Genomic DNA, 20,611 nt, shown 5'->3' on the forward strand with positions numbered 1-20,611 from the left:
TAATAAACTGTAAGGTAACATCATATGTCTAATTTTTCTTTTAATTTAAAGAAATTAAGACCTGTAAACTTGTACATCCTATTCAATTTTACTCCTCCTCAAGGCTCTAGAAACACACATTTTTAAAGTATTTTTTTGAAGTTTTCCTATACTTTATATTTTTATTTATTTTTTTTATTGAGGTATAGTGGATGCACAATATTATATAAGTTTCAGGAATACAACATAGTGATTCATAATTTTTAAAGGTTATATTCCATTTATAGTTATTATAAAACATTGGCTACATTCCCTGTGTTGTACTATATATCCTTGCAGTTTATTATTTTATGCATAGTAGAAACTTGTATTTTTAAAAGGAAGAAAACCATCTCTTACCTCCTGGGACCTGCTCCATGAAGATTTTAATGAAACCATTCTCACTGAAGGAGCCCAGATACTGGACAATATTTTTGTGCTTGAGATGCTTGTGCAATGCTATTTCTTCATGCAGGGGCTGGGAGTATCTAAAGGACATGCAGATACCAGTGAGCTAATTACATAGCCAGACTTTCATGTACACATTTAGGCAATACGAATTGAAAACGCCAGCTAAACATATGCCTGTATGTATAAAATCAAACACGACCATCTAAGGTCTTTACTTCTCATCACAGAAATTCTGTGAAGTTGGAGCCATGGTAAGGTCTGAGGGGAACTGTGTCAGGTACTGTTCTGGGCCTTTTGTATATATTAACTCACTCCTCACAACAACCCCATGGGAAGGTACTACTAAGATGCTCATTTTACAGATAAGGAGATTGATTCACAGACAGGATGACTAATCCTCCCAGGATCTCAAAGCTAGTAAATGACAGAGCTAAGATTTGAATCCAGGAAAACTGAAATCATCCACACTGTCCACATTAACATGACTTTCTGTGCCACTGGCTTCATAACATTACTTTATTATTCCTGGAGATTCTTTACCAGGAAGATAAAAATTGCAAAAAATTTTAATTTTCATTTTGGAACTTACTGAAAGGCCTACCAACTCTTCAATAGAAAACATAAAATCATTTATATGCTGAGTTTCCTTAATTCTATTCTAACCAATTCTATCATCTCAAATCCTAACCAAGCCTCCATACTGAAAGACCAGCTTTAAGCCAGACTTCAAAATCATGTACTCAGTATATGTTGCTTTATCAAATTATAAGATGAAAGTATTTGATATATCTGGAAGAGACAGAACAACACTTTCGATGATTATCTGAAGTATTATAAAGCTTGTAGGCTCTTAACAATCCTAAATATTAGAGTAATATATTACTATATGTTATATTAATATAATTATTGTATAACTAACTATGGAAGGGTGTCAGCAATGATAAACATAAACAGATACTCAAAGCTATTCCCTAGTTTGTTTTTTTTTTTTCTGTTATACAATGGAGGCTACAGGTGTGAAAGGCACTAACCACTAAAACATAAAATACAAGCCTGATGCCTCATCATTTGCTTCAGTCCTACACGCAAGAAATGGTCAGGTCTTACGATGGCATATCTAAATAAGCAGAATGGATTTTTTTTTGAGTGCCAATAACAAATACTAGAATCAGTTAGTACTGGATAAAACTATTTTCATAAAGCTTATCAGCATAAACTATAAAGCTAAAGCAATTAGTAGGTTACAAAAATCCAAATTCATTTAATTTAAACAAACTGATAATCTGTGAAATATTACCAGAAAGCTGACAACAACAACAACAAAAATTGACTTGTATATTAGATCTTTAACTCATTTTATTTTTCTTTAGAATTGCTCTAGGAACTAAAGGCTGGTAATTAAACTAAACCCCTTAAAAAGATATAGGTTAAAGACAACAAAACCAATTTGATTATTGCTTGAATGAGATAACACAAGAAACACCAGTATCTAGTGCTACTAACAAGATACTTAGGTCATAATTCTCTGCTATGAAGATATCTGCGTGTTGCTTTTTCCACAGAGTTTAAAACTCTTTAACGCTAGTTAATAAGATTGCTCTTGATATGTATGAGATAAACTAGTGGCAATATCAGGCCAAATCTGTAGATTTCACAGATCAAGATGACTAAAAATCTAAAGAGGCTAATTCAGTTTATGATAATTAAAGGGCTCCCACCTCCTGACCCTCTATTAAACATCAATCATAAACGTTTAAATGTAAGATACTGGAGAAACAAGTATAACCCCCCCCCATTACATAATCAAAGGATAGCTCAAAAGTTACAATGATAGTCAGGATTCATCCTAGCTAAGAATAAGAACTCTTCTCCAATACGGAAACGATTAGTAACACCCAGCAATTCTAAGAGTAAGTGAAAGAAGTACCAAGCACTGAATAAGCATGAAATTATAATTTGTTCAGGACCATAAGCTAAGCGTGTCTATGGGAATTACAAGAAAATCCCATTTCTTCTCAATTAGTTTTGACAATGGAAAGAAGAAATGGTATAGATAATCAGAGATACTTATGTGCATTTAGCTTTGAAAAATTATTAAATCATACATGTTTCCAGAGCCTCTCTCCTGAGTCAGATACAACCAACCAAACCAGTGGTTCCCAACCTTGGCTGGAAATTTGCATCTCCCAGAAGGATTTTTAAAAATATCTATGCCCATGACTTACCCATCCATGACCCAGAATTTGGGGTAGAGGGTCTGAGTATTTTTTTAAGTTTCTCAGATGGCTCTCATATATAGCTGAGTGGAAATACCTGACTGAAGTGAAGACAGTTCAGGGGTGTGTAGAATGTTAGTGGAAGAAGCCAACCTGAGGTTAACAAGTAGTTGGGGTAGATTATGAGAGTGTCCTTAAAATCCACCAGCTCGCTCTTAGGTGCTAACAAAAGTGTTTTTAGAGTGTGAGGGAAACACAGAAGACGCTGTTTTTGTTGCTATGATCCTTCCCTACAGAAAGCAGTGTTTGGTGTATGTGGGATCATGCATTACTCACATCCACCCTCCCGCCTTAGCAATTATCCTTTGTAATCGCTACCTTTTTAAAGGCAACCTCGAAACCTCTCCAGGGCACACAGATGGAAATACCTTTGTGTGCTGTATCTCACAATAATATGATGGACTTCACTGTAACCTTCTTTAATAGGTCACAAAAAGATGCTCCACGCCAGCTGTTCAAGAGAAGGACTTGTCACGCAAGTCAGTTTCAAACAGCCTACATTATGCTAAACAGTACTTTGTTGGTGTTCATGTACTCTGTGTGTGCACAGTGGCAGCTGAATAAACTCGAGCTACAAAGATGGTTTTAAAAGTGGTTTTCTTCCAAGTACCTGCTTAAATTTATCTGGTGGTGGGAAGGGAGGGCATGTTGCTAAAGATTAATGAGTTTGCAGCAATTTGATAGTGAGAACTCTTTTAAAATTTTATATTGCTTAAAAATCTACTCTGTGTATATACTACTTAAAAACCTATAGGAATATTTAACAAAAATTGTAATATGACAAATTAATATATATTACGCTAGATATTTAATGAATAGTTTCTATCACCATTTGGTAAGAATTCATATATCACTCATGAATTAACAAAGGGGAAACTTGGCAAAAATATCACAGAACACATAAAATTGAATCCATACATGAGGCAGACAGTAAAAGCTGTTTGCCTACTTAATATCTGTTCTCCCCTCTTTCTGTGATGTTGTTTGTAGAAACAACTCGTCAGCTTAAAAGCTGCTGAGTTTCTAGCCGTCCCTGCAGTTAGGGGTGGTCACTTTTGGCCAATGAGGTAGAGGTGAAAGTATGCTGGACATTTCTGAGAACGTTTGTTTTCCTTCTTCCTCTTCCTGCCTGGAATGCAGATACGGAGGCTGGAGGCAAAGCAGCCACCTGTCAAAGTCACGCAGCAAGGATGGAGAGGCTGAGGTCTGGGACACTGATTGCTGACAGGGGGGTCTTTTTCAGGTTAGGGAATCCGAGAAAGCCTCTTGAGGGCTTGAGAACTGAATTGGGACCCAACTGATGAAAATGAGGCAATCCTGCTGAAATCTGGGGACAGAGCCTTGGTGGGCCTGGAGGAAAGAGAGGTGCGTGGGGCTTCAGTGGAGGAGGTGAGGCCGCAGAGGGAGGCAGATGTCTATACTAAGGGTTCTGGGTTTTATGCTGGTTACATAAGAATCAATTGAAGGGTTTTAAGTAGTAGTGACATGATGTAATGTCAACTGGAAAAAGATCTCTGTGCCTTCTCTGAGAAAGGAAGGAGCTGAGGTGGAGGAAAGAGTGAAAGCAGAGACTAGTTATGAAGGAGTTGCAATAAGGATTTTGGGTGGGAGACCCAAAGGCTTAGGCTGGTGATGGGACAGAGTGGAAAGATTCAGAATTAGAGGTTGAGACAACAGTAGGCCTTATGATGGAGTAACATAGAGTGAAACAGACAGGAATCCAAATGAATCCTGGTAGTCTGAACAGCTGGATGGATGGGGTGAGATGAACTGAGAGATAGGGAATACCGCAGGTCGAGTACATTTGAGAGTAAAAACCCACAGTTCAGTTTCGGCCATGTTAACCTTTATCCAATCATCTGTTGATGGACATTTGCATTGCTTCCATGTCTTGGCTATTGCAAACAGTGCTATGAACACTGGGGTGCATGAGTCTTTACGAATGGGAATTTTCTCCGGATATATGCCCAGGGGTGGGATTGCTGGATCATAGGGTAACTATTTTTAGTTTTTTAAGGAGTCTACTTACTGGTTTCCATATTGGCTGTACCAAATTACATTCCCACCAACAGCGTAGGAGGGTCTCCTTTTCACTAAACCCTCTCCAGCATTTATTATTTGTGGTCTTTTTAACAAGGCCATGTTAACCTTGAGGTGCCTTTTATATTTACAAGTGAAGAAGCTGGGTAAATCCAGGTAGCTCAGGGGAGTGTCCTTTCTAAAAAAGCTGATCATGTGACACTATCATCATGGCCAAAAAGTGTAGAGTGGAGGGGCAACTAAAATATGTCTGTGATGCAGCTCAACATTAAAGTTTGGCCAAATAAGAAACATTGTTTTAAAAAAAGAGAGAAATATTATAATAAGAAACTCAATCCAATCCTCTTTCTTTCAGAGATTGAATCTGCAACACATAGAAATTCTGTCTAATGGATTGTAGGAGCAACTATTTTATGAAGAGAACGCGTAAGAGGAGCTTTGAGGCAGCAGAAATCATGAGATTAAGAAAGAATTGTTGCTTGGAGAAGCAGAGGATAGGACAGAGCACTAGAGCAGACAGCCCTACTTTGTGTGGTTCAAACCATGTCCTCAAATACTTCTGTTCTTCTCCCTCCCTTTTCCTTCTAGTATTCCCACAAGGTATGTTGCAACTTCTGTAGTTGTCCTACAGTACTTGAATTTTCTTTTTCAGCTTTTTTTCTCTTTACTTGTCTTCTGGAAGTTTCTATCGACATATCTGCAAACTCAGAGGTTGAGGCGTGTCCAATCCATCAAAGGCATCCTTTGTTTCTGTTACAGTATTTTCCACATCAGCATTGCTTTTTGATTCTTTCTTAGAATTTCCATCTCCTCACTTACACTGACATCTGTTCTTGCAGGTTGTCTACTTTTTCCATTAGAGCTCTTAGCATATTCATCACAGTTGTTTGAAAATCCCAGTCTGATAGTTCCAACATCCCTGTCATATCTGTCTCTTCAAACTGTATTTTTTGCCTTTCAGTGTGCTTTGTCATTTTTGGTGGGAAGTTGGACCTGATATATTCGGTAAAAGGAACTCTGCTGAATAAACCTTCAGTGGTGTGGTGGCGAGGTGTAGGGGGAAGGAAGCCTTGTGCTATGGTTTTGTGAATTAGTCTCTGTCTTTCAGTGAGCCTGTGCCACTAGGCTGTGAACTTCACAAATGTTTCTCAGTCCTCACTTAGATGGGACAGGATGGCTAGAGTGGGCTGGAGTTGGGCATTTCTCTTCCCCCAGGTTGGTTAGGTTAACACGACACAGAGTTTAGGCTCTGGTAAAATAGTTTCCCTTGAGGGCAAGCTTTGTTAAAAACAGAACACTCAGTTATTTTCAAAATGGTTATTTTCCCCGACCCCTGCAGGAAGCCTGGGAGAGGGAGATTTTCACGGATTTTCTTTGTGAGGACCTGTTAGGGCTCCTGGAGGCAAAACTTGCAAAAGTAATAGGACTGTCTTATGACAGTCTCCAATTTGGGGGCCATTGGTTTGTCCTGTGACATCACTTTTCTGACAGCTCCAAGAAGCATAGCTGATTTTTCATTTTGTTCAGTTTTCTCCTTGTTGTTTAGGATGAGTGATGATTACTAATCCTCCTTACATGCTGGAACCTCTGGTTCAAACCATTTCTGATGGTGATTATTCCTCATCTATCTGTATAGTAAACCAGCCATTATCCAACATAACCTGAGCCCAACACACAAGGGCCATCCTCTTCTCTATTCTTTGAACGTCCTGTCCTGGTTGCCTCGGAGATGCCATCCTTCCTTACCAGTCTTGTACTGACTCACTGAATGATGCAGCAGCTAAACCTCAAAGGGAGCTAATTAAAGCAGCAGAGTTTTCAGAGTTTCAGACCACCAAAATATTTTTAAATGCTATTAGCAACACAGATATCTTAGAAAACAGCTTTCATGAACCATGATTACTGTACCTGCTATCTCTCTCTGGGATCTCCTTAATGGCGATTCTGACTTGGTTGCTCAGATCTCGACCAGCATAAACTATCCCGTAAGTGCCTTTTCCTAAAACGACTCTGTCACCATTTTCATCATATTCATAGTCATACTACAAAAGGAAAAATGGGAGAAGATGAAATATTAGTTGGAGTCCACATTTTAAAGGTCAACTTTTTCCAAAAGCATTTTTCCTTACTTAATCAAGTGACTTTATCAGGGAAACAATAAGACTAAATTCTAACCCTGTTTTCCATTGATTCTGGAGATGAGTATGATTAGCATCAATGTCTATCAATATATCACATCTAATTAACCTTTTGGTTTTCTGCTTTTGGTACTATGAGAGTATTTCACACTCTGTCAGGAGAATAAAACCACCGAAAGCCTTTGGGTAAGAAGAATATTTTGAGGTCTTACAAGTTGACAATAGTAAAGCAAGGATTATTTGCACTTCAGCCCCAATTCCCAATTCCCCAAGATTAAAAAACACTTTGAAAAATGGAAGAAAAATTTCATTTTTGATGTAAAAAGGAAATATCTACACCTTTAAACCCCCAAACTGTCAAAGCATGCCAGTCGAGTATGGAAAACTGGATCAAAATGAAAGGGGTACAGTGACATTTGGGAGGGACCTTCTCAGAGGCAACATACACAAAAGCATATCTTTTGCGTGGACTTGAACTACAGGATTCAGGGTCATCAAATGATCAAGACATGTCTCTATAGAAACCCAATGTAAAACTAAGACCAGCAGAAGGGAACATCAGAACAAGTTCATTCTTTTGTCTACATTTTGCTGGGGTATAAAGCTGGCAGCCCAAGGCTACATTTAACTCACAGAAGGGTTTGAGTTAGCCATTTAAAAAAACCTGATTTGTAACAATCATAAACCAGGAAATTTAACATTAAGGCCAGTAAATAACCCAAAAGAGGGTAACAATCAAATTTTTACACTCACTAACAACATAGCCTTCAAATATAGAAAGCTGATAAAATTACAAAGACAGATAGACAAATATAAACCACAATAGGTTTTAACAGAACTCTTTTAGAAACTGATCTATCTAGCAGACAAATTCAAAATAGAGACCCTAATGGCACAAATAACAAGTTTGGTATAACATACACAGAGAGAACCCTGTACCCAGACATAAATTCCTTTCCTGCATAAATGAAAAATATATAATAATTGGTCACATATTAAGCCACAAAGAAAATTTCAACAAATATCAAGGAATAGATATTATAAAGACCATGATCTTTGACCACAAGATACTAAAAATAAGATAGCCAAAAATATATTTGAAAACTGACTATTGCAGTTTAAAATGATCAATGGATTAAAAAGGAAATGATCCTGGGAATTACAAAATAGTTGAGAAGAATGACAAAGAGAGCATAACATATCAAATATGACAGACATAGAATTATGTAGATGAAAATTTCATGGCCTTAAAGAATTGCATTAGAAAACAAAGAAATTTTTAAATGATCAAGTTAAAGGGTCAAGAAAATTCAAAAAAAGAAGAATATATTACTATCCAAAGACAGTAGAAGGACTTCTGGTTTGGGCAATATGGTAGGCTAGGCATGTGAAAACTTTCCAGCCAAAAATTCCTAGATAAAATAGACATACCTTTAATGCCTAGCTGGAATCATTAAAAAAAAAAAAAAAAAAAAAAAAGGAGCTAGAAATAAAGAGGAAAGGAACACAAAAGGGATAATCACAAGAACTCATGTCCTGCAGCCCAAGGGGTGCGGATGAGGGCAGAGCTTTCAGTCTTACTAATCTAGGCCAGAGACTGGCAAACACCTTCTATAAGAATATTTTCAGATTTGTGGGCCATATGATTACTGTGGCAGTGACTCAACTCTGCCGTTGTCAATGGCCCAGTCAATTTATAAGCAAATGGGTGTGGCTGTGTTCCAATAAGATTTTATCTACCAAGAGAAGAGGTGAGCAGGATTTGGTCTTTGGGCTATAGTTCACCAATTCCTTATCTGGGACTTTGGTGTTAATGCCCATTGGGGATATGAGGCTGTGTGCCTATGCAATGTGAAATGGTGGAACACAAAACTAGGGTCTTTGAAGGACTGTAAATTGATGAGAGGGTGGATTAGAAAAAAGTCAGCCTAATACACTGGGAGATAAAAAGTTTGTTTATCTTACACCAAACTGGTCAAAACCAAGTCTCTTCTGAATATTTTCAACCATTGGCTGATCCTCATGCTGTCTGGAGTTCAAATTTACACTTATCCTAATACCCATAATTGGTCTTGAGCCTGGGAAATCCCTGGAGTGCCAAGAGAAACAAAGAAAAACATTTAAAAGGAAGACTCCCTTAATACAGGCTATGTAGGAGTCATTGGTGATGCACCAATGAAACTGAGCTCACAATCCAAAATTTTTAAATATATAAGGAAACAATTCACCACCAGGCAGTAAACATAGTCCAAAAATTCCACCTGAAGGAGCCCAAGTCGCCACACCCAATTTCTGTGGTCCAGACTTCCACCAGGCTATGATGTGTGTGCTGGAAATCTACCAGCCAGGACCCTGGCCAGCAGGAGGCAGGGCAGGGACCATCACCAAAGTAGCTAATCTTTGTCAGTGTGGCCTATCAGAGGAACAGAAACTTACACACTGGACTTGGTACTAGCACCACCTTACATTATTATAATGCACTATAATTCAAAAGAAAACAAATCAACTTTCAGCAACCTACCTCATTTAATGGTCATAATAAGCCTGTGTCACAGTAGGGAAGATCTACGATTAGCTCCAATTTACAAATGATCAGAAATATCTTCCAGTGAAAGTATGTCAGAGCAGTGATTTAAACCCAGCTCATCAGATTCCAGATTTTGTGTTCTTTCTACCACCAATGCTATAGGGAAATCCTTTTATGCATAAGAGCTTATAAGGCGCATCTTAGTTTATTTCCAAACACCAGTATCTAAAGGTGTCCCAACATACTGTCAGTACCACTGAACATCAATTTGCTTACTCAACCAGACATACAGTAGACATCTGTTGGCCATCTTAGACTCCATTCTTCCCTTTCCCTTACTTTCCATAATAAATTGATGCCAAATACCACCAAGATGATCCTCACTGCTCTTGCCTGAGATCAGGCCCTCCTTGCTTCTGTACTAATTCTACAGACTCTTAACTGGCCTCCTTGCCCTCTCTCTTGTTTCCCTGTTCCACAATTCATTCTCCATTTAGTTGACAGTAAACTTTCTAAAGCCCAAAGTTCCAAAGTTCAAAGTGAGCTTTCCCATGTTCATACCACCGCCTCTGCTTTATTGGTTCCTCATTACTTTCAGAATCAAATCCAAACTCCTGAGCCTGGCATCAATGCCCTTCACGATCTTATTGCTGCCTCTTCTATCTCATCAATCTCTTCCAAACACTCTCAGTGAGGTTCCCTAGATCTTTGTGCCTTTACACATGTGGGTTTTCTACCTAGGTAATTCTGCCTCATCCTTCAAAACAAGGAAGCTCTCTTGAACTATCCAGCTGACCCTCGAAAGCTGGGTTAGATTCTGGTCTGATGTGCTCCCAAGGCCTTCTACCCTCCCTCTCTCATGCATTTTTCACTCTCTTCTTATCCAATTTGCATTCCAATCTGCACTCTGAGCTCTCTGAGAACCCATATTTTATCTTTAATTGCTCTGTCCCTAGTCTTAGCCTTATCTAGCTTGTAGTAGATGCTCAGTGATTATTTGTTTAACTAATCAATCAGGCAATAGAAGATTTGATGGGAACCTTTTTTAAAACCAGGTGCTAAAACAAAACATTTAAAGTCAGTATCTGTTTATTTTTGACTGAGAGGAGTTTTGCCACAAGGATACTCTTAGTGCATAGTGAAGAATATGCAAGCCTCAATGACACTGCTCAAGCTTTAGTTTCCCTCAGAAATGTAAACCATCAAAAGATTATTCTTTTTTGTCATACTAAGTGAAGTAAGCCAGGAAGAAAGAAAAAAACACCATATGATATCACTTATATGTGGGATCTAAAAAATGACACAAATGAACTTATTTCCAAAACAGGAACAGACTCATAGACATAAAAAATAAACTTGTGGTTACCAGGGAGGAAAGGAGAGGGGGGAAGTGGAGGGATAAAATGGGAGTTTGAGATTTGCAGATACTAACTACTATAAATAGGTAAATAATAAAGTCCTACTGAATAGCACAGGGAACTATATTCAATACCTTGTAATGGCCTATAATGAAAAAGAATATGAAAAGGAATATATATAACTGAATCACTCTGCTGTACACCAGAAATTAACACAACATTGTAAACTGACTATACTCCAATTTAAAAAATAAAAAATAAAAAAAGCTATTCTGTTCTTGAAAAAATATTTATTAGGCATAGAGGTTGACTCCTGATAAACAAAGTAGTCATAGTGAAAATCATTCCAATGGGTAATTGCTGCTTGCTCTCTTTGTTTTTTTTTTTTTTTTAATCTCTTCTTTCTATTCTTACAATATAGAGATATAAATTGAAAAGGCATGTTTGAGAAAACTGCCCTGGCCTATAAGGACAGAGAATTATCTATGTGATGGCCAGAAAAAGTAGAACAGGGCAAAGGGCAATGGCTAAGTGAAGGCAGGGTCTGTCTAATGACAAATGTGGAGAAAAAGAAGGCAGGGGTGGAGGGATAGAGTGTTTAAAAGAATAAAAAGTAAAATTACACTGCTTATATAGTTTGCATTCTATTTCTATGGCAATGGGTTCGCAAATCAGGTTGTTGCTAAGGGAGACGACTGCATTTTGAAGCAATGATGGGAACACTTCTGGAATCAGCCCTCTCTTGTTGCCCGCCCAGAACAGTCTAAACGGGCACTGGGAAGAGAATGAGCGTAGGAAGACTGTACTGACAAGGCCAAGCAATGACGTGGTGATTCACTTCGTCCATGCACCGTCAGGGACCCAGAGTAAAACAATCACCTTCTAAGAAGCCACGCCATTCCCCGGGGATTTAATTACCTTAGATGAGTAGTCACCCCAAAGACCCAGATGGTAGCTTTGCTAATTTTCAGTCTGTATTGCCTTATTAATTTGTAAATGCTAAGCACATCAGTATCTATGAACAACATTAACAGAATACTAAAAACGCTTTAGGTACAAATATCTTATTTGATAGCTCTCTCCTTCCTTGGATCTCTACTCACATGTTCCATTCCCTGGTCTCCTTGTCTAAAATTACACACTCTGTTACACTGTAACCTCCTAAATCCTTCCCTGCTGAATTTTTCTCCTTGACACTGATCATTATCAAACATACTAAATATTTTATTTATTGACTATCAGTCTCCCACTAGAATGTAAGCTCATGAGGGCAGGGGTTTCCTCTGTTTTGTTCTCTGCTAGATTCCCAGCACCTAGAAGAGTGCCTTCCACATAGCAGGTGCCCAATAAGTATTTGTTGAGTGAATTCATGGGATCCACTTGGACCCACTAATGTGACAGGAAGATTATTTCCAGCTGAAAACATCTGAATAAATAGTAGCTGTAGAAAAAAACCTACTCTTCTGCTGACTTAAGCAAAGCCTCTTGAAAATACAGCTGCCATGATTCCCTCTTGGGGAGGTTTAGGACCACTTGTACCTGGATGAGAAATTATGTAAACAACAGCTTTTCAAAACTTTCTGTACCTTCTACTTGTTTCTCATTCGTTTCCCACCATGTTGTTGCTTTCCCGTAAAGTCCTATTAATGACTTTTCTTATTAAGATAAATAAACTTTTAACTCTAGCTGTTCAGAGGTACCTTCTTTGCATGCTCCCACGTACAGGAATAAACTTTGTCTTTTCTTCTGCTAAGCTGTCTTTTCTCAGTTAATTTGCAGGCACCCAAACACAGAACCTAAGCTGGTAGAGGAAAAAGTTTTTTTCCTCACAACAGAATAATGAATGAGCCACAAATTGACAGTCTTATCATACAACACTGTAAGTGAGAGCTTTTCTCAGACAGTGCAGTAACTGTGGGTGTTTAGCTTCAGATCTGCACAAAAATAGAAATAGGATGCTAAAGAAAAACAAACCCGTGTGCTACTTGATGACTCTGAATTGATTTAAATGAATTTTAAACCATAATTCACTGTTACTGTCTGTGAGGCAAACCATCAGAAAAAGCAATAGCAAGGTATTTCATCATCTGGCAGATGTTTGAGTCAAAGGAAAACATTCCTTTTATCTTGCTTGTCCCCTCTCCATTGACAAGGGGCCATCTTCCTCTTCATGCACATTGGAAACTACATATGAATAGGTTCACAGGGCCTGTTGGTACGATTACCTCAGGCTTGTGTTAATCAACTGCCCATTTTGATAAAACAGTCCAGTACAAATGCATAAAAGAAAAGGAAGGATTAGGAAGAAAGGGAGGGAAGGAGGGTGGGAACAAGAGAAGGAGGGAGGCAGGGAGAATATATGTATGTTTGAAAGAGGCATGAGGAGGAAGAAAACATATTCTGTACTGAACACCAGAGAACCTCAGCAATTTATGTTTTTTTCAAAGAAGTAAAAAAAAGTGAGAGATGAAGAGAATAAATCAATAGAGATTTGATTATGGTATTCAGCTTGATTATGGCATTCATTCTTTCATTGACTTAATGTTGATTAGACAACCTTTGAGCCAATTTCCCAGCATTTCCTCTGCTCCCTCCAATCCATATCTCCCTCCCCTAGTTTGAGATATTGTTTAAACAACTCTGGTTTTGTCACTCCCCAGCTTCAAACCCTTCTAAGCCTTTGGAATGAACTTCTGCTTGGATGCCTGGCTAAACGCAAGACTTTGTGGTTAGAAGGTAAACAGAGCCATAGTCCAGTCTTGAGATTGAACAGTCTGGGGCAGGTTATTGAATTGCAATGCAATGAGAAGAGTTAGGGCAGAAGAGAGGGCAAAAAGGCTGTAAGAGCAGGGAAAAGTGAGAAGAGGTATTGAAAATGACTCAAAGAAAAAAAAAAGACACTTGAGTTGGATATCAAAAAATTAGGATGCAGTCACCAAGGAGGACAAAGCAGAAAAAGCATGTGGAGCTGGGCCGCTACACGTCAAGCCCACAGGCAGGAAAGGCTTGGCTGTCTGCAAAATGGAAAGGACTTTGGCATTGCTGGACTGCAGGGTAGAAAGGAGAGGGTAAGTTACAGGTAAGAACATTATATGGTATGGAAACCTTCTACAAAGAGTAACATCAAAGGTTTTTATTAGAGCAGTCACAGTATTAAACTGCATGAGAGATCTCTTCAATGATAGCAGAGACAGTGCACTGATGGAAGGAGAGAGATCAGGCCACGTGAGAGATGATGAGGACCTGAGGTGCGGGGAGTGACAGAATGACATGGAGGGGCTGCAGGAAAACACCGGTGTGAGGAAGAAGAGCGGCTGGAGCAGAGGTCTCTCTGAGGTGCTGGCTTGGGTAACTGCGTAGATGCCCTCGCTCTTAGTGAAGATGTGAGAGGCTGGGAGAACAAAAATAGAGACCACAGCTGGTGAGTGTTAGAACTCGTATAGTTAACTGCAATCAATTGTTTAATGATTTCAATATAAATTTATGAATACATTAAATTATTTAAGACATGGGTTCATAACTCTTCCATTTCAAAATACAGCCTTGAGTCCAAAAACATGGCCTTGAATCAAAAGAAGCTGTTTCTCTTTCTGTTAAAAAACAGAAAAGTCCTCTAAAGTGGTATTGAGCTGTATTTTAAAAAACCATGCACTCTTTGTACTAATTTTGAAAATTATAAAAAATGCGAACTAGGAAAGGACATTAAAGATCTTCTTGTTCAACTCTCATTTAAGGAATGATATCATCTTAACCCAGCAGGAGTAAGAATTTTGTTCAATGTTATAAAACAGGCTGTTGGGAAAGCAGGAACCAGAAGCTAAGGGCTCCTGACCCCGGTACAGGGATCTGATTAAAGTCAAGTATTATCGGTTGGAGGAGGGGTCTGACCATGACCCAAAGGAGGCTGAATCCCTCCCACAACTGTGCTGCTTCAAAGAAACTTTATTATCCAAATCAGAAAGAAAAGCAAATCTTCACTTGGGCTTCGAATAAGAAGTCTAAGGATTAGCTTCAAATTTGTGGTTTATAGAACCACATTAATAGTTAATGTTTGCCCAATGTTGACACCACACCAAGAGAAGTTAAAAACCTTACAGGGCATCTGACCTTTCCAACTGTTTAATTTTGTTTTGGGCCAAGGTACCCAGAGGCTTCAAGAATGACTGACACATGTACTGAAACCATTTTAATTCTCTCTCAAAATGGAGGTAAAGATCAGAGAATACTTATTCTGCATACAAATCTTCATCACCAAAGTAATCCTTCTTGTTTATACCATGAAGAATGGGAAGAGGAGGAATTATTTGAGGTGTGCCATTCATGGGCTGACGTTAAAGTTCAGTTTGTGGTAATGAAATTTAGGAACTCATCTTAATCAAATATTTAGAATACTGAAAAAATAATTTTAGCCAAGAATGTTGAAAACAGCCAGAAATGTAATCAAGGGTATAATGGAGTTACCATAAATTATGCAAAAATATAAGTTAAGGCTATGTAATAACTCATATTGTAAAGCTCTGGCTATGGAGGGATAGTCCGTGAGAGGGAGAGCCAAGATGGACATCATCCTCGTCACAGCCCAGAACATCACTGTATCTGTTTATTAATGTTATGCTAACAGAACACCCATGAATACAGCATCGGCAGTATCACTAGTGGTGGCATAATGGCAAACTAAGCCGAAATACTTCAAACAAGGGTGCTTGGGTTCACCGTCCAGACTCTACTGTCCACTGGGGATGCTGCAGAAGCCATTCTATGTCATACATTTTAAATCATTCTGATAGAATGCGAAGGGCAGAAATATAAGAGAAGCATGAGTTAGGATCACGTTGATGAATCAGAGAGCACTATGGTATGAGCTGTTTTTTGTGAGGTCAGCAGACCAACTGAAACTCTCTGGATATTCCTGGGAAGAGGCCTGAGCATTTCCGTCTTTATTTGGCTGGTGAGTGTTCGCAGTGCTTTGCAGCAGAATTGTCTGATCGGGAAGTGTCTCACAAAGCCCACTCCATTTACTACCACTGCATATAGAGCAGAAAATCTTGACCCTGCATCTTCTTGGAAGCTCTCTGAAAAGAGATCTACCCACCCCTTTTACATTATAGGAGACTGAGTCTTAGAAAAATCAGCTGGCCGGATTCTCACAAATTCTAAGGTGATTAAAGCTATGTTATGCTATGCATATGGTTAAAGGAGTTTCTACAGCAGAATCTCTAAACTGTTGATTCAGTCAGTTACGAAGACTAAGCATGTCTAACATGGCCACCATAGCCTGGCTGTGCTAGGTGTATTTTTGCTAAGACAGATTTAGTTTTTCAAAGAAGGGTATGAAATAAAGGCTGGATATCACTGGTTAAAAAAAAAACACAAACAGCAATTTATGATATCGTAAAAGAATTTTCTGGATTTTCCAGTCTATCCACATTATAATTTACTACTAATGGAACTGTTTCATTTTCATTGTCTTTGTTAATTTTTACCCTGACACTGGCTATGTATCAAGTGATTCTAAATTTAACCCAAATACAAACAGAGATAATGAGATAGAGTCAAAAGAACACTGATGTGGAAGTCAAGAGATCCAGGTTGCAGCATAATCTCTTAAATAAGAAAACAGAAAATTATAAAATATAAAGCAGGGACAAAGAAGAGGTATGTCTATTACTCCTGTAGACAGCAAGTTAGTTCATAGGGAAGATTTTTTTCCAAATTAGGTCTATCATCTTCTTCGAACTTTAATGAAAGAGTCTTAGGCTTATCTAGGACTATCAAAACTATACAACTGCTAGATAATTACAGGACTTCACTGTAGACAGACTTAACAATTGGTTATTATATTTAAATTCTCAGCTGTTACCCGACTACTTCAAGGCTTATATAAAACTTCTAGTGTATGAGATGACAACAAAGTGATCTAATACCTAAGTATGCCAGTCAGGTTGGTGCTCTGCTTTCTTCAATCTCACTTTTACATTAGAAATGTCATTTTCCAGTATTTCTTGGATTCAGAATTCTGTCCCAAGTCATACATGGGAAGGGCTCAGAGAAAACAGAGGCCCACGGCCATGTCTGGAGACGGGGCGTCCTTCGGACACTGAAGATGCCCAGGTGCTAAAGTCAGCACTCTTGAAACTCTCCAGCCTTGGTCCTCACTGCGCTGGGAGGCTCGTCTACACACGGTAGACAGACATGACAGAGGAAACGGACACAGTGTGCACACAGGTGCCTGCAGTGTACTGTGTCCAGGAGGCGCAAGTGAAAGGGCTGCAGCTGAGAGGGAGAGCTCCGGGGGTGATTGTCACTGCCTCCTCTGTTCTGTTCATCTTCCATCGTTTCAGGTTCTTAATATAAGCATACAAATGAGGACCACAAAGGGCTCTACCATTCAGAATTTTCATTACATTTGCTTGTGTGAATTGCACATATCTCAGAGGAGAGTATAAAATGTGTGAGGGCACTGTGGTCCTTGCACTGAGGGTAATCAACACCCTCCGAGATAAAGCATAGCTACTCACTATCACATAAGTAAGATGCAAAAACTCATTATTCCTGAGAGTTATCCAATGTTTGCTTTCCAGCCCCTTTTTAACCAAAGGAATTCTAGAAGTTGCTTTTAATATTAAGGGAAAGATTACAGGCTCTGGCTGAGTCCTCTACCCTTCACCACTACTCACATAAAACACACACACACACACACACACACACACACACACACCCCTTTCGCTCAGTAAAACTTCAAATGGCTCATTTAAAAAAAATTGGGGCACAGGATGGTATAGCTCAGTGGCAGAGTACATGCCTAGCATGCAAAAGGTCCCAGGTTCAATCCCTAGTACCTCCATTAAAAAACAAAAAGCAAAAAAAACCTAACTACCTCCTCCCTCTCAAATTTTCTAAAATAAATAAATAGATAAAATTTAAAAAATGAAAAGTGGAAAATGTTATTTAAAAAACAAATCAGCCACAGAGAAACTTAGTAAAATGAACGCAGAGACCGAAGGCATTACCTCCAGGGAGTCGCTTTCACAATCTCCTTCCTCCGTAGCTCTCCCCTTCTCTTCGGTAATGGTGTTCACCATTTCGAAAAACCTAAAATGAAAATTGGTATGTGGTCACTGATAATATGTAGAATGTTAAATATAAGCAAGTAATATTTCAAAGTGACTTCAGAGCAAAAACTGGAAGCTAAAAGAGTCAGGCAATAGTCAGTCAATCAACAAAATATCAGTAGCTGTGCGGAAAAGTATGAATTTTCAAAAAGAAAGCACAGGTTGGTAGGATTTTACAGAAGTTTCTGACCTAATGCCTCCCTGCCTTACTTCAAGTAACAGTGACAGTTATAGAATTAGAACAATGAGGCTAGACAAGGTCATAGAGATGTTAAGAATGTGGACTTGGATATCAAAATGTGATTGCTAGTATTTGCATGATTTGGGGCAAATTCCTCCACCTCTCTGAGCCTCAGTCTTTAACTGTAAGTGGAGAATATGTGTATCCATCTCACAGGTTGTTGTGATGATGGCTTAAGGTAATACTTGTAAAGTGCTCAGCACAGTGCACTCATTAAACATTAGTTGTTATTGTTTTGCCGTTAATAGTATTATTTCAAATGGGACGTAACAAAAATACCCATATTCTGGAACAGTGTCTCTAAATTCTGAGGTGACTGACACAGTGTTGGCCACTACAATGTTTGCTCTCAGATACTGAATCTTCTGCCTGAGCACCTCAATATCATACACGTGGGGTCCCCTAAAAACAGTCTGCAAATACTGATTGAACCAGGAACAACTCGATTTTATGTTTATAACAAGAAGCCACCTTTCTTTTGGTGACAAACATTTTCTTCAGGAATGCTTCTCATAAAGCTTTTTGCTTCTTTTTTTTTTTTCCTAGAGACCATTTCAGAGTCAAAATATTAGAGCAAGAAACAGATTTGTCCCCTGCAACACTATCTGTGTCTATCCATTCAGAGAGGATGCTAATGGTTTCCAGATGTGAAGTAAGAGACACACTGTGAACGGCTGATGATCTCACAGGCAGGTCACTGCCAGCCCAAGGGAAGAGCAGGTTACTGTGTGACGAGAAAAGTTTACCCACCACAACTCAGAACCTTTTCACTGTCTCTGTACCTAAGAGATAACAGAAGATAAATATTGGTCCCTGCCCTCCAGGTCCTGGCAAAGAGCTCCTAAAACCCTTGTAATTTTCTAAGTGATAAGAACACTGGGAGCATCTCTTGTTCTAATATTTGTCTTTGACCCCATCTCTGAAACCCTATCTCATCAGGGCTCCTAAAACCTCTGTAAATTCTTAAGTGATAAGGGAACCAGGAGCATCTTTTGTTCTAATGAGGCAATTCAAGTGGGCTCCTGGATGGGGGTTGGTCACAAGAAAGACCAACCCATGATTAGAAGCTTGGAATTTTCAGCCTTACCCCTCACCCTCCAGAGACAGGAGAGGGGCTGGAAATGGAGTTAATAATTGTTCATGCCTTATACGAACAAATACGAACACAAATTTTATCCCTTCCCTTTACATGTTGCCCTGCACCTTGTTTTTTTAATTTTTAAATAATTGTAGGCTCACTCAGAAGTTGCAAAATAGTACGGAGGATTCCCATGTACCCTTTACCCAGCTTCCCTCCAGCGACAATATCTTAAATAACCATAGTACAACTATCAAACCAGGAAACTGACAGTGGCACAACACAGTTAAACTTATTTGGATTATACTAGGTTTAGATGTCATAATTTTTTAGGTCTTGGTAAATAGCTCTATGAAGTTTTATCACATGTGTAGATTTGTGTGACCACCACCTTAATCAGGGTTCAGAACTGTTCCATTACCACAAACAAAGTCCATAAAATACTGCTTTATAGTTACACACATCTCTGAACCCTAACTGCTGGCAACCACTGAGCAGTTCTCCATCACCGTGTTTTGCCACTTCAGTGATAATAAATAATATACAAGGAATAAAACCAACATTTTTAATAAAACATAAATGGAGTATAACCCTTAAAAATTGTGAATTACTATTTGTACACCTGAAACTTATATATTATAAATCAACTATACCTCAATAAAAATTTTTAAAAAGAATAATAAATAATACATGGAATTCACAGTAAAAAATAATAACAATTGTTCATGCCTACATGGGGAAGCCTTCATAAAATCCCAATAGTAGGGGGTTCAGAGAGCTTCCAGGTTGGAGGAAACATCCACACAGGGAAGGTGAGACATCCCAACTCCATGGGGACAGAAGCTCCTGCGCTCAGGACCCTCCCAGACCTCACCCTATGTATCCCTTTACCTGGCTGTTCATCTGTATCCTTTATCACATCCTTTAATAAACTGGTAAACATTAGTAAGTGTTTCCCCAAGTCCTGTCAGCCTCTCTAGCAAATTAATTGAATCCAAGAAGGGGGTCATTGGAGCCGCTGATCCATAGCCAGTTTGTCTAAAGCACAGGTGACAACCTGGGTTTGCAACTGGCATCTAAAGTTGGGGGAAGAAACATTCTGGGTTTGCAACTGGCATCTAAAGTTGGGGGAAGAGCCCTTAACCTGTGGGATCTGACTCTATCTCCAGGTAGACTGAGTTAAATTGTAGGTGTTACAGAGAACTGCTTGTTGTGGGGAAAAACCTCCAAACATTTGGTGACCAGAAATGTCAGAAATGAAGTGTTTTGTGAGAGAAATAAAGGAGATACACAGGAAGGAAACACAGTAGGGAGGAGCTGGGGTTTTCCCTACATAGGAAGGAAAATGCTGAGTTTTTCTTATACAGTATCTCTTTTCATCCATCCACCCATCCATCCAACAAACACTCATC

At 38.8% G+C, this 20,611-nt stretch overlaps 1 protein-coding gene across 5 annotated transcripts in view; it reads right to left on the reverse strand.

Annotated features, from left to right (window-relative positions):
• Positions 1–20,611, reverse strand: part of MAP3K5 (mitogen-activated protein kinase kinase kinase 5) — a 202,219-nt gene that overhangs the window by 38,739 nt on the left and 142,869 nt on the right. For all 5 annotated transcript variants that reach the window (XM_032485004.1, XM_032485005.1, XM_014562399.2 and 2 more), the window contains 3 exons: positions 17,779–17,860; positions 6,654–6,787; positions 379–506 (listed from right to left, as the gene is read on the reverse strand). In XM_032485004.1, the coding sequence (XP_032340895.1) occupies positions 379–506; positions 6,654–6,787; positions 17,779–17,860 (344 nt within the window). The remainder of the gene's footprint in view (positions 1–378; positions 507–6,653; positions 6,788–17,778; positions 17,861–20,611) is intronic.

This window comes from Camelus ferus, chromosome 8 (assembly GCF_009834535.1).
Source record: "Camelus ferus isolate YT-003-E chromosome 8, BCGSAC_Cfer_1.0, whole genome shotgun sequence".
Taxonomy (NCBI): domain Eukaryota; kingdom Metazoa; phylum Chordata; class Mammalia; order Artiodactyla; family Camelidae; genus Camelus; species Camelus ferus.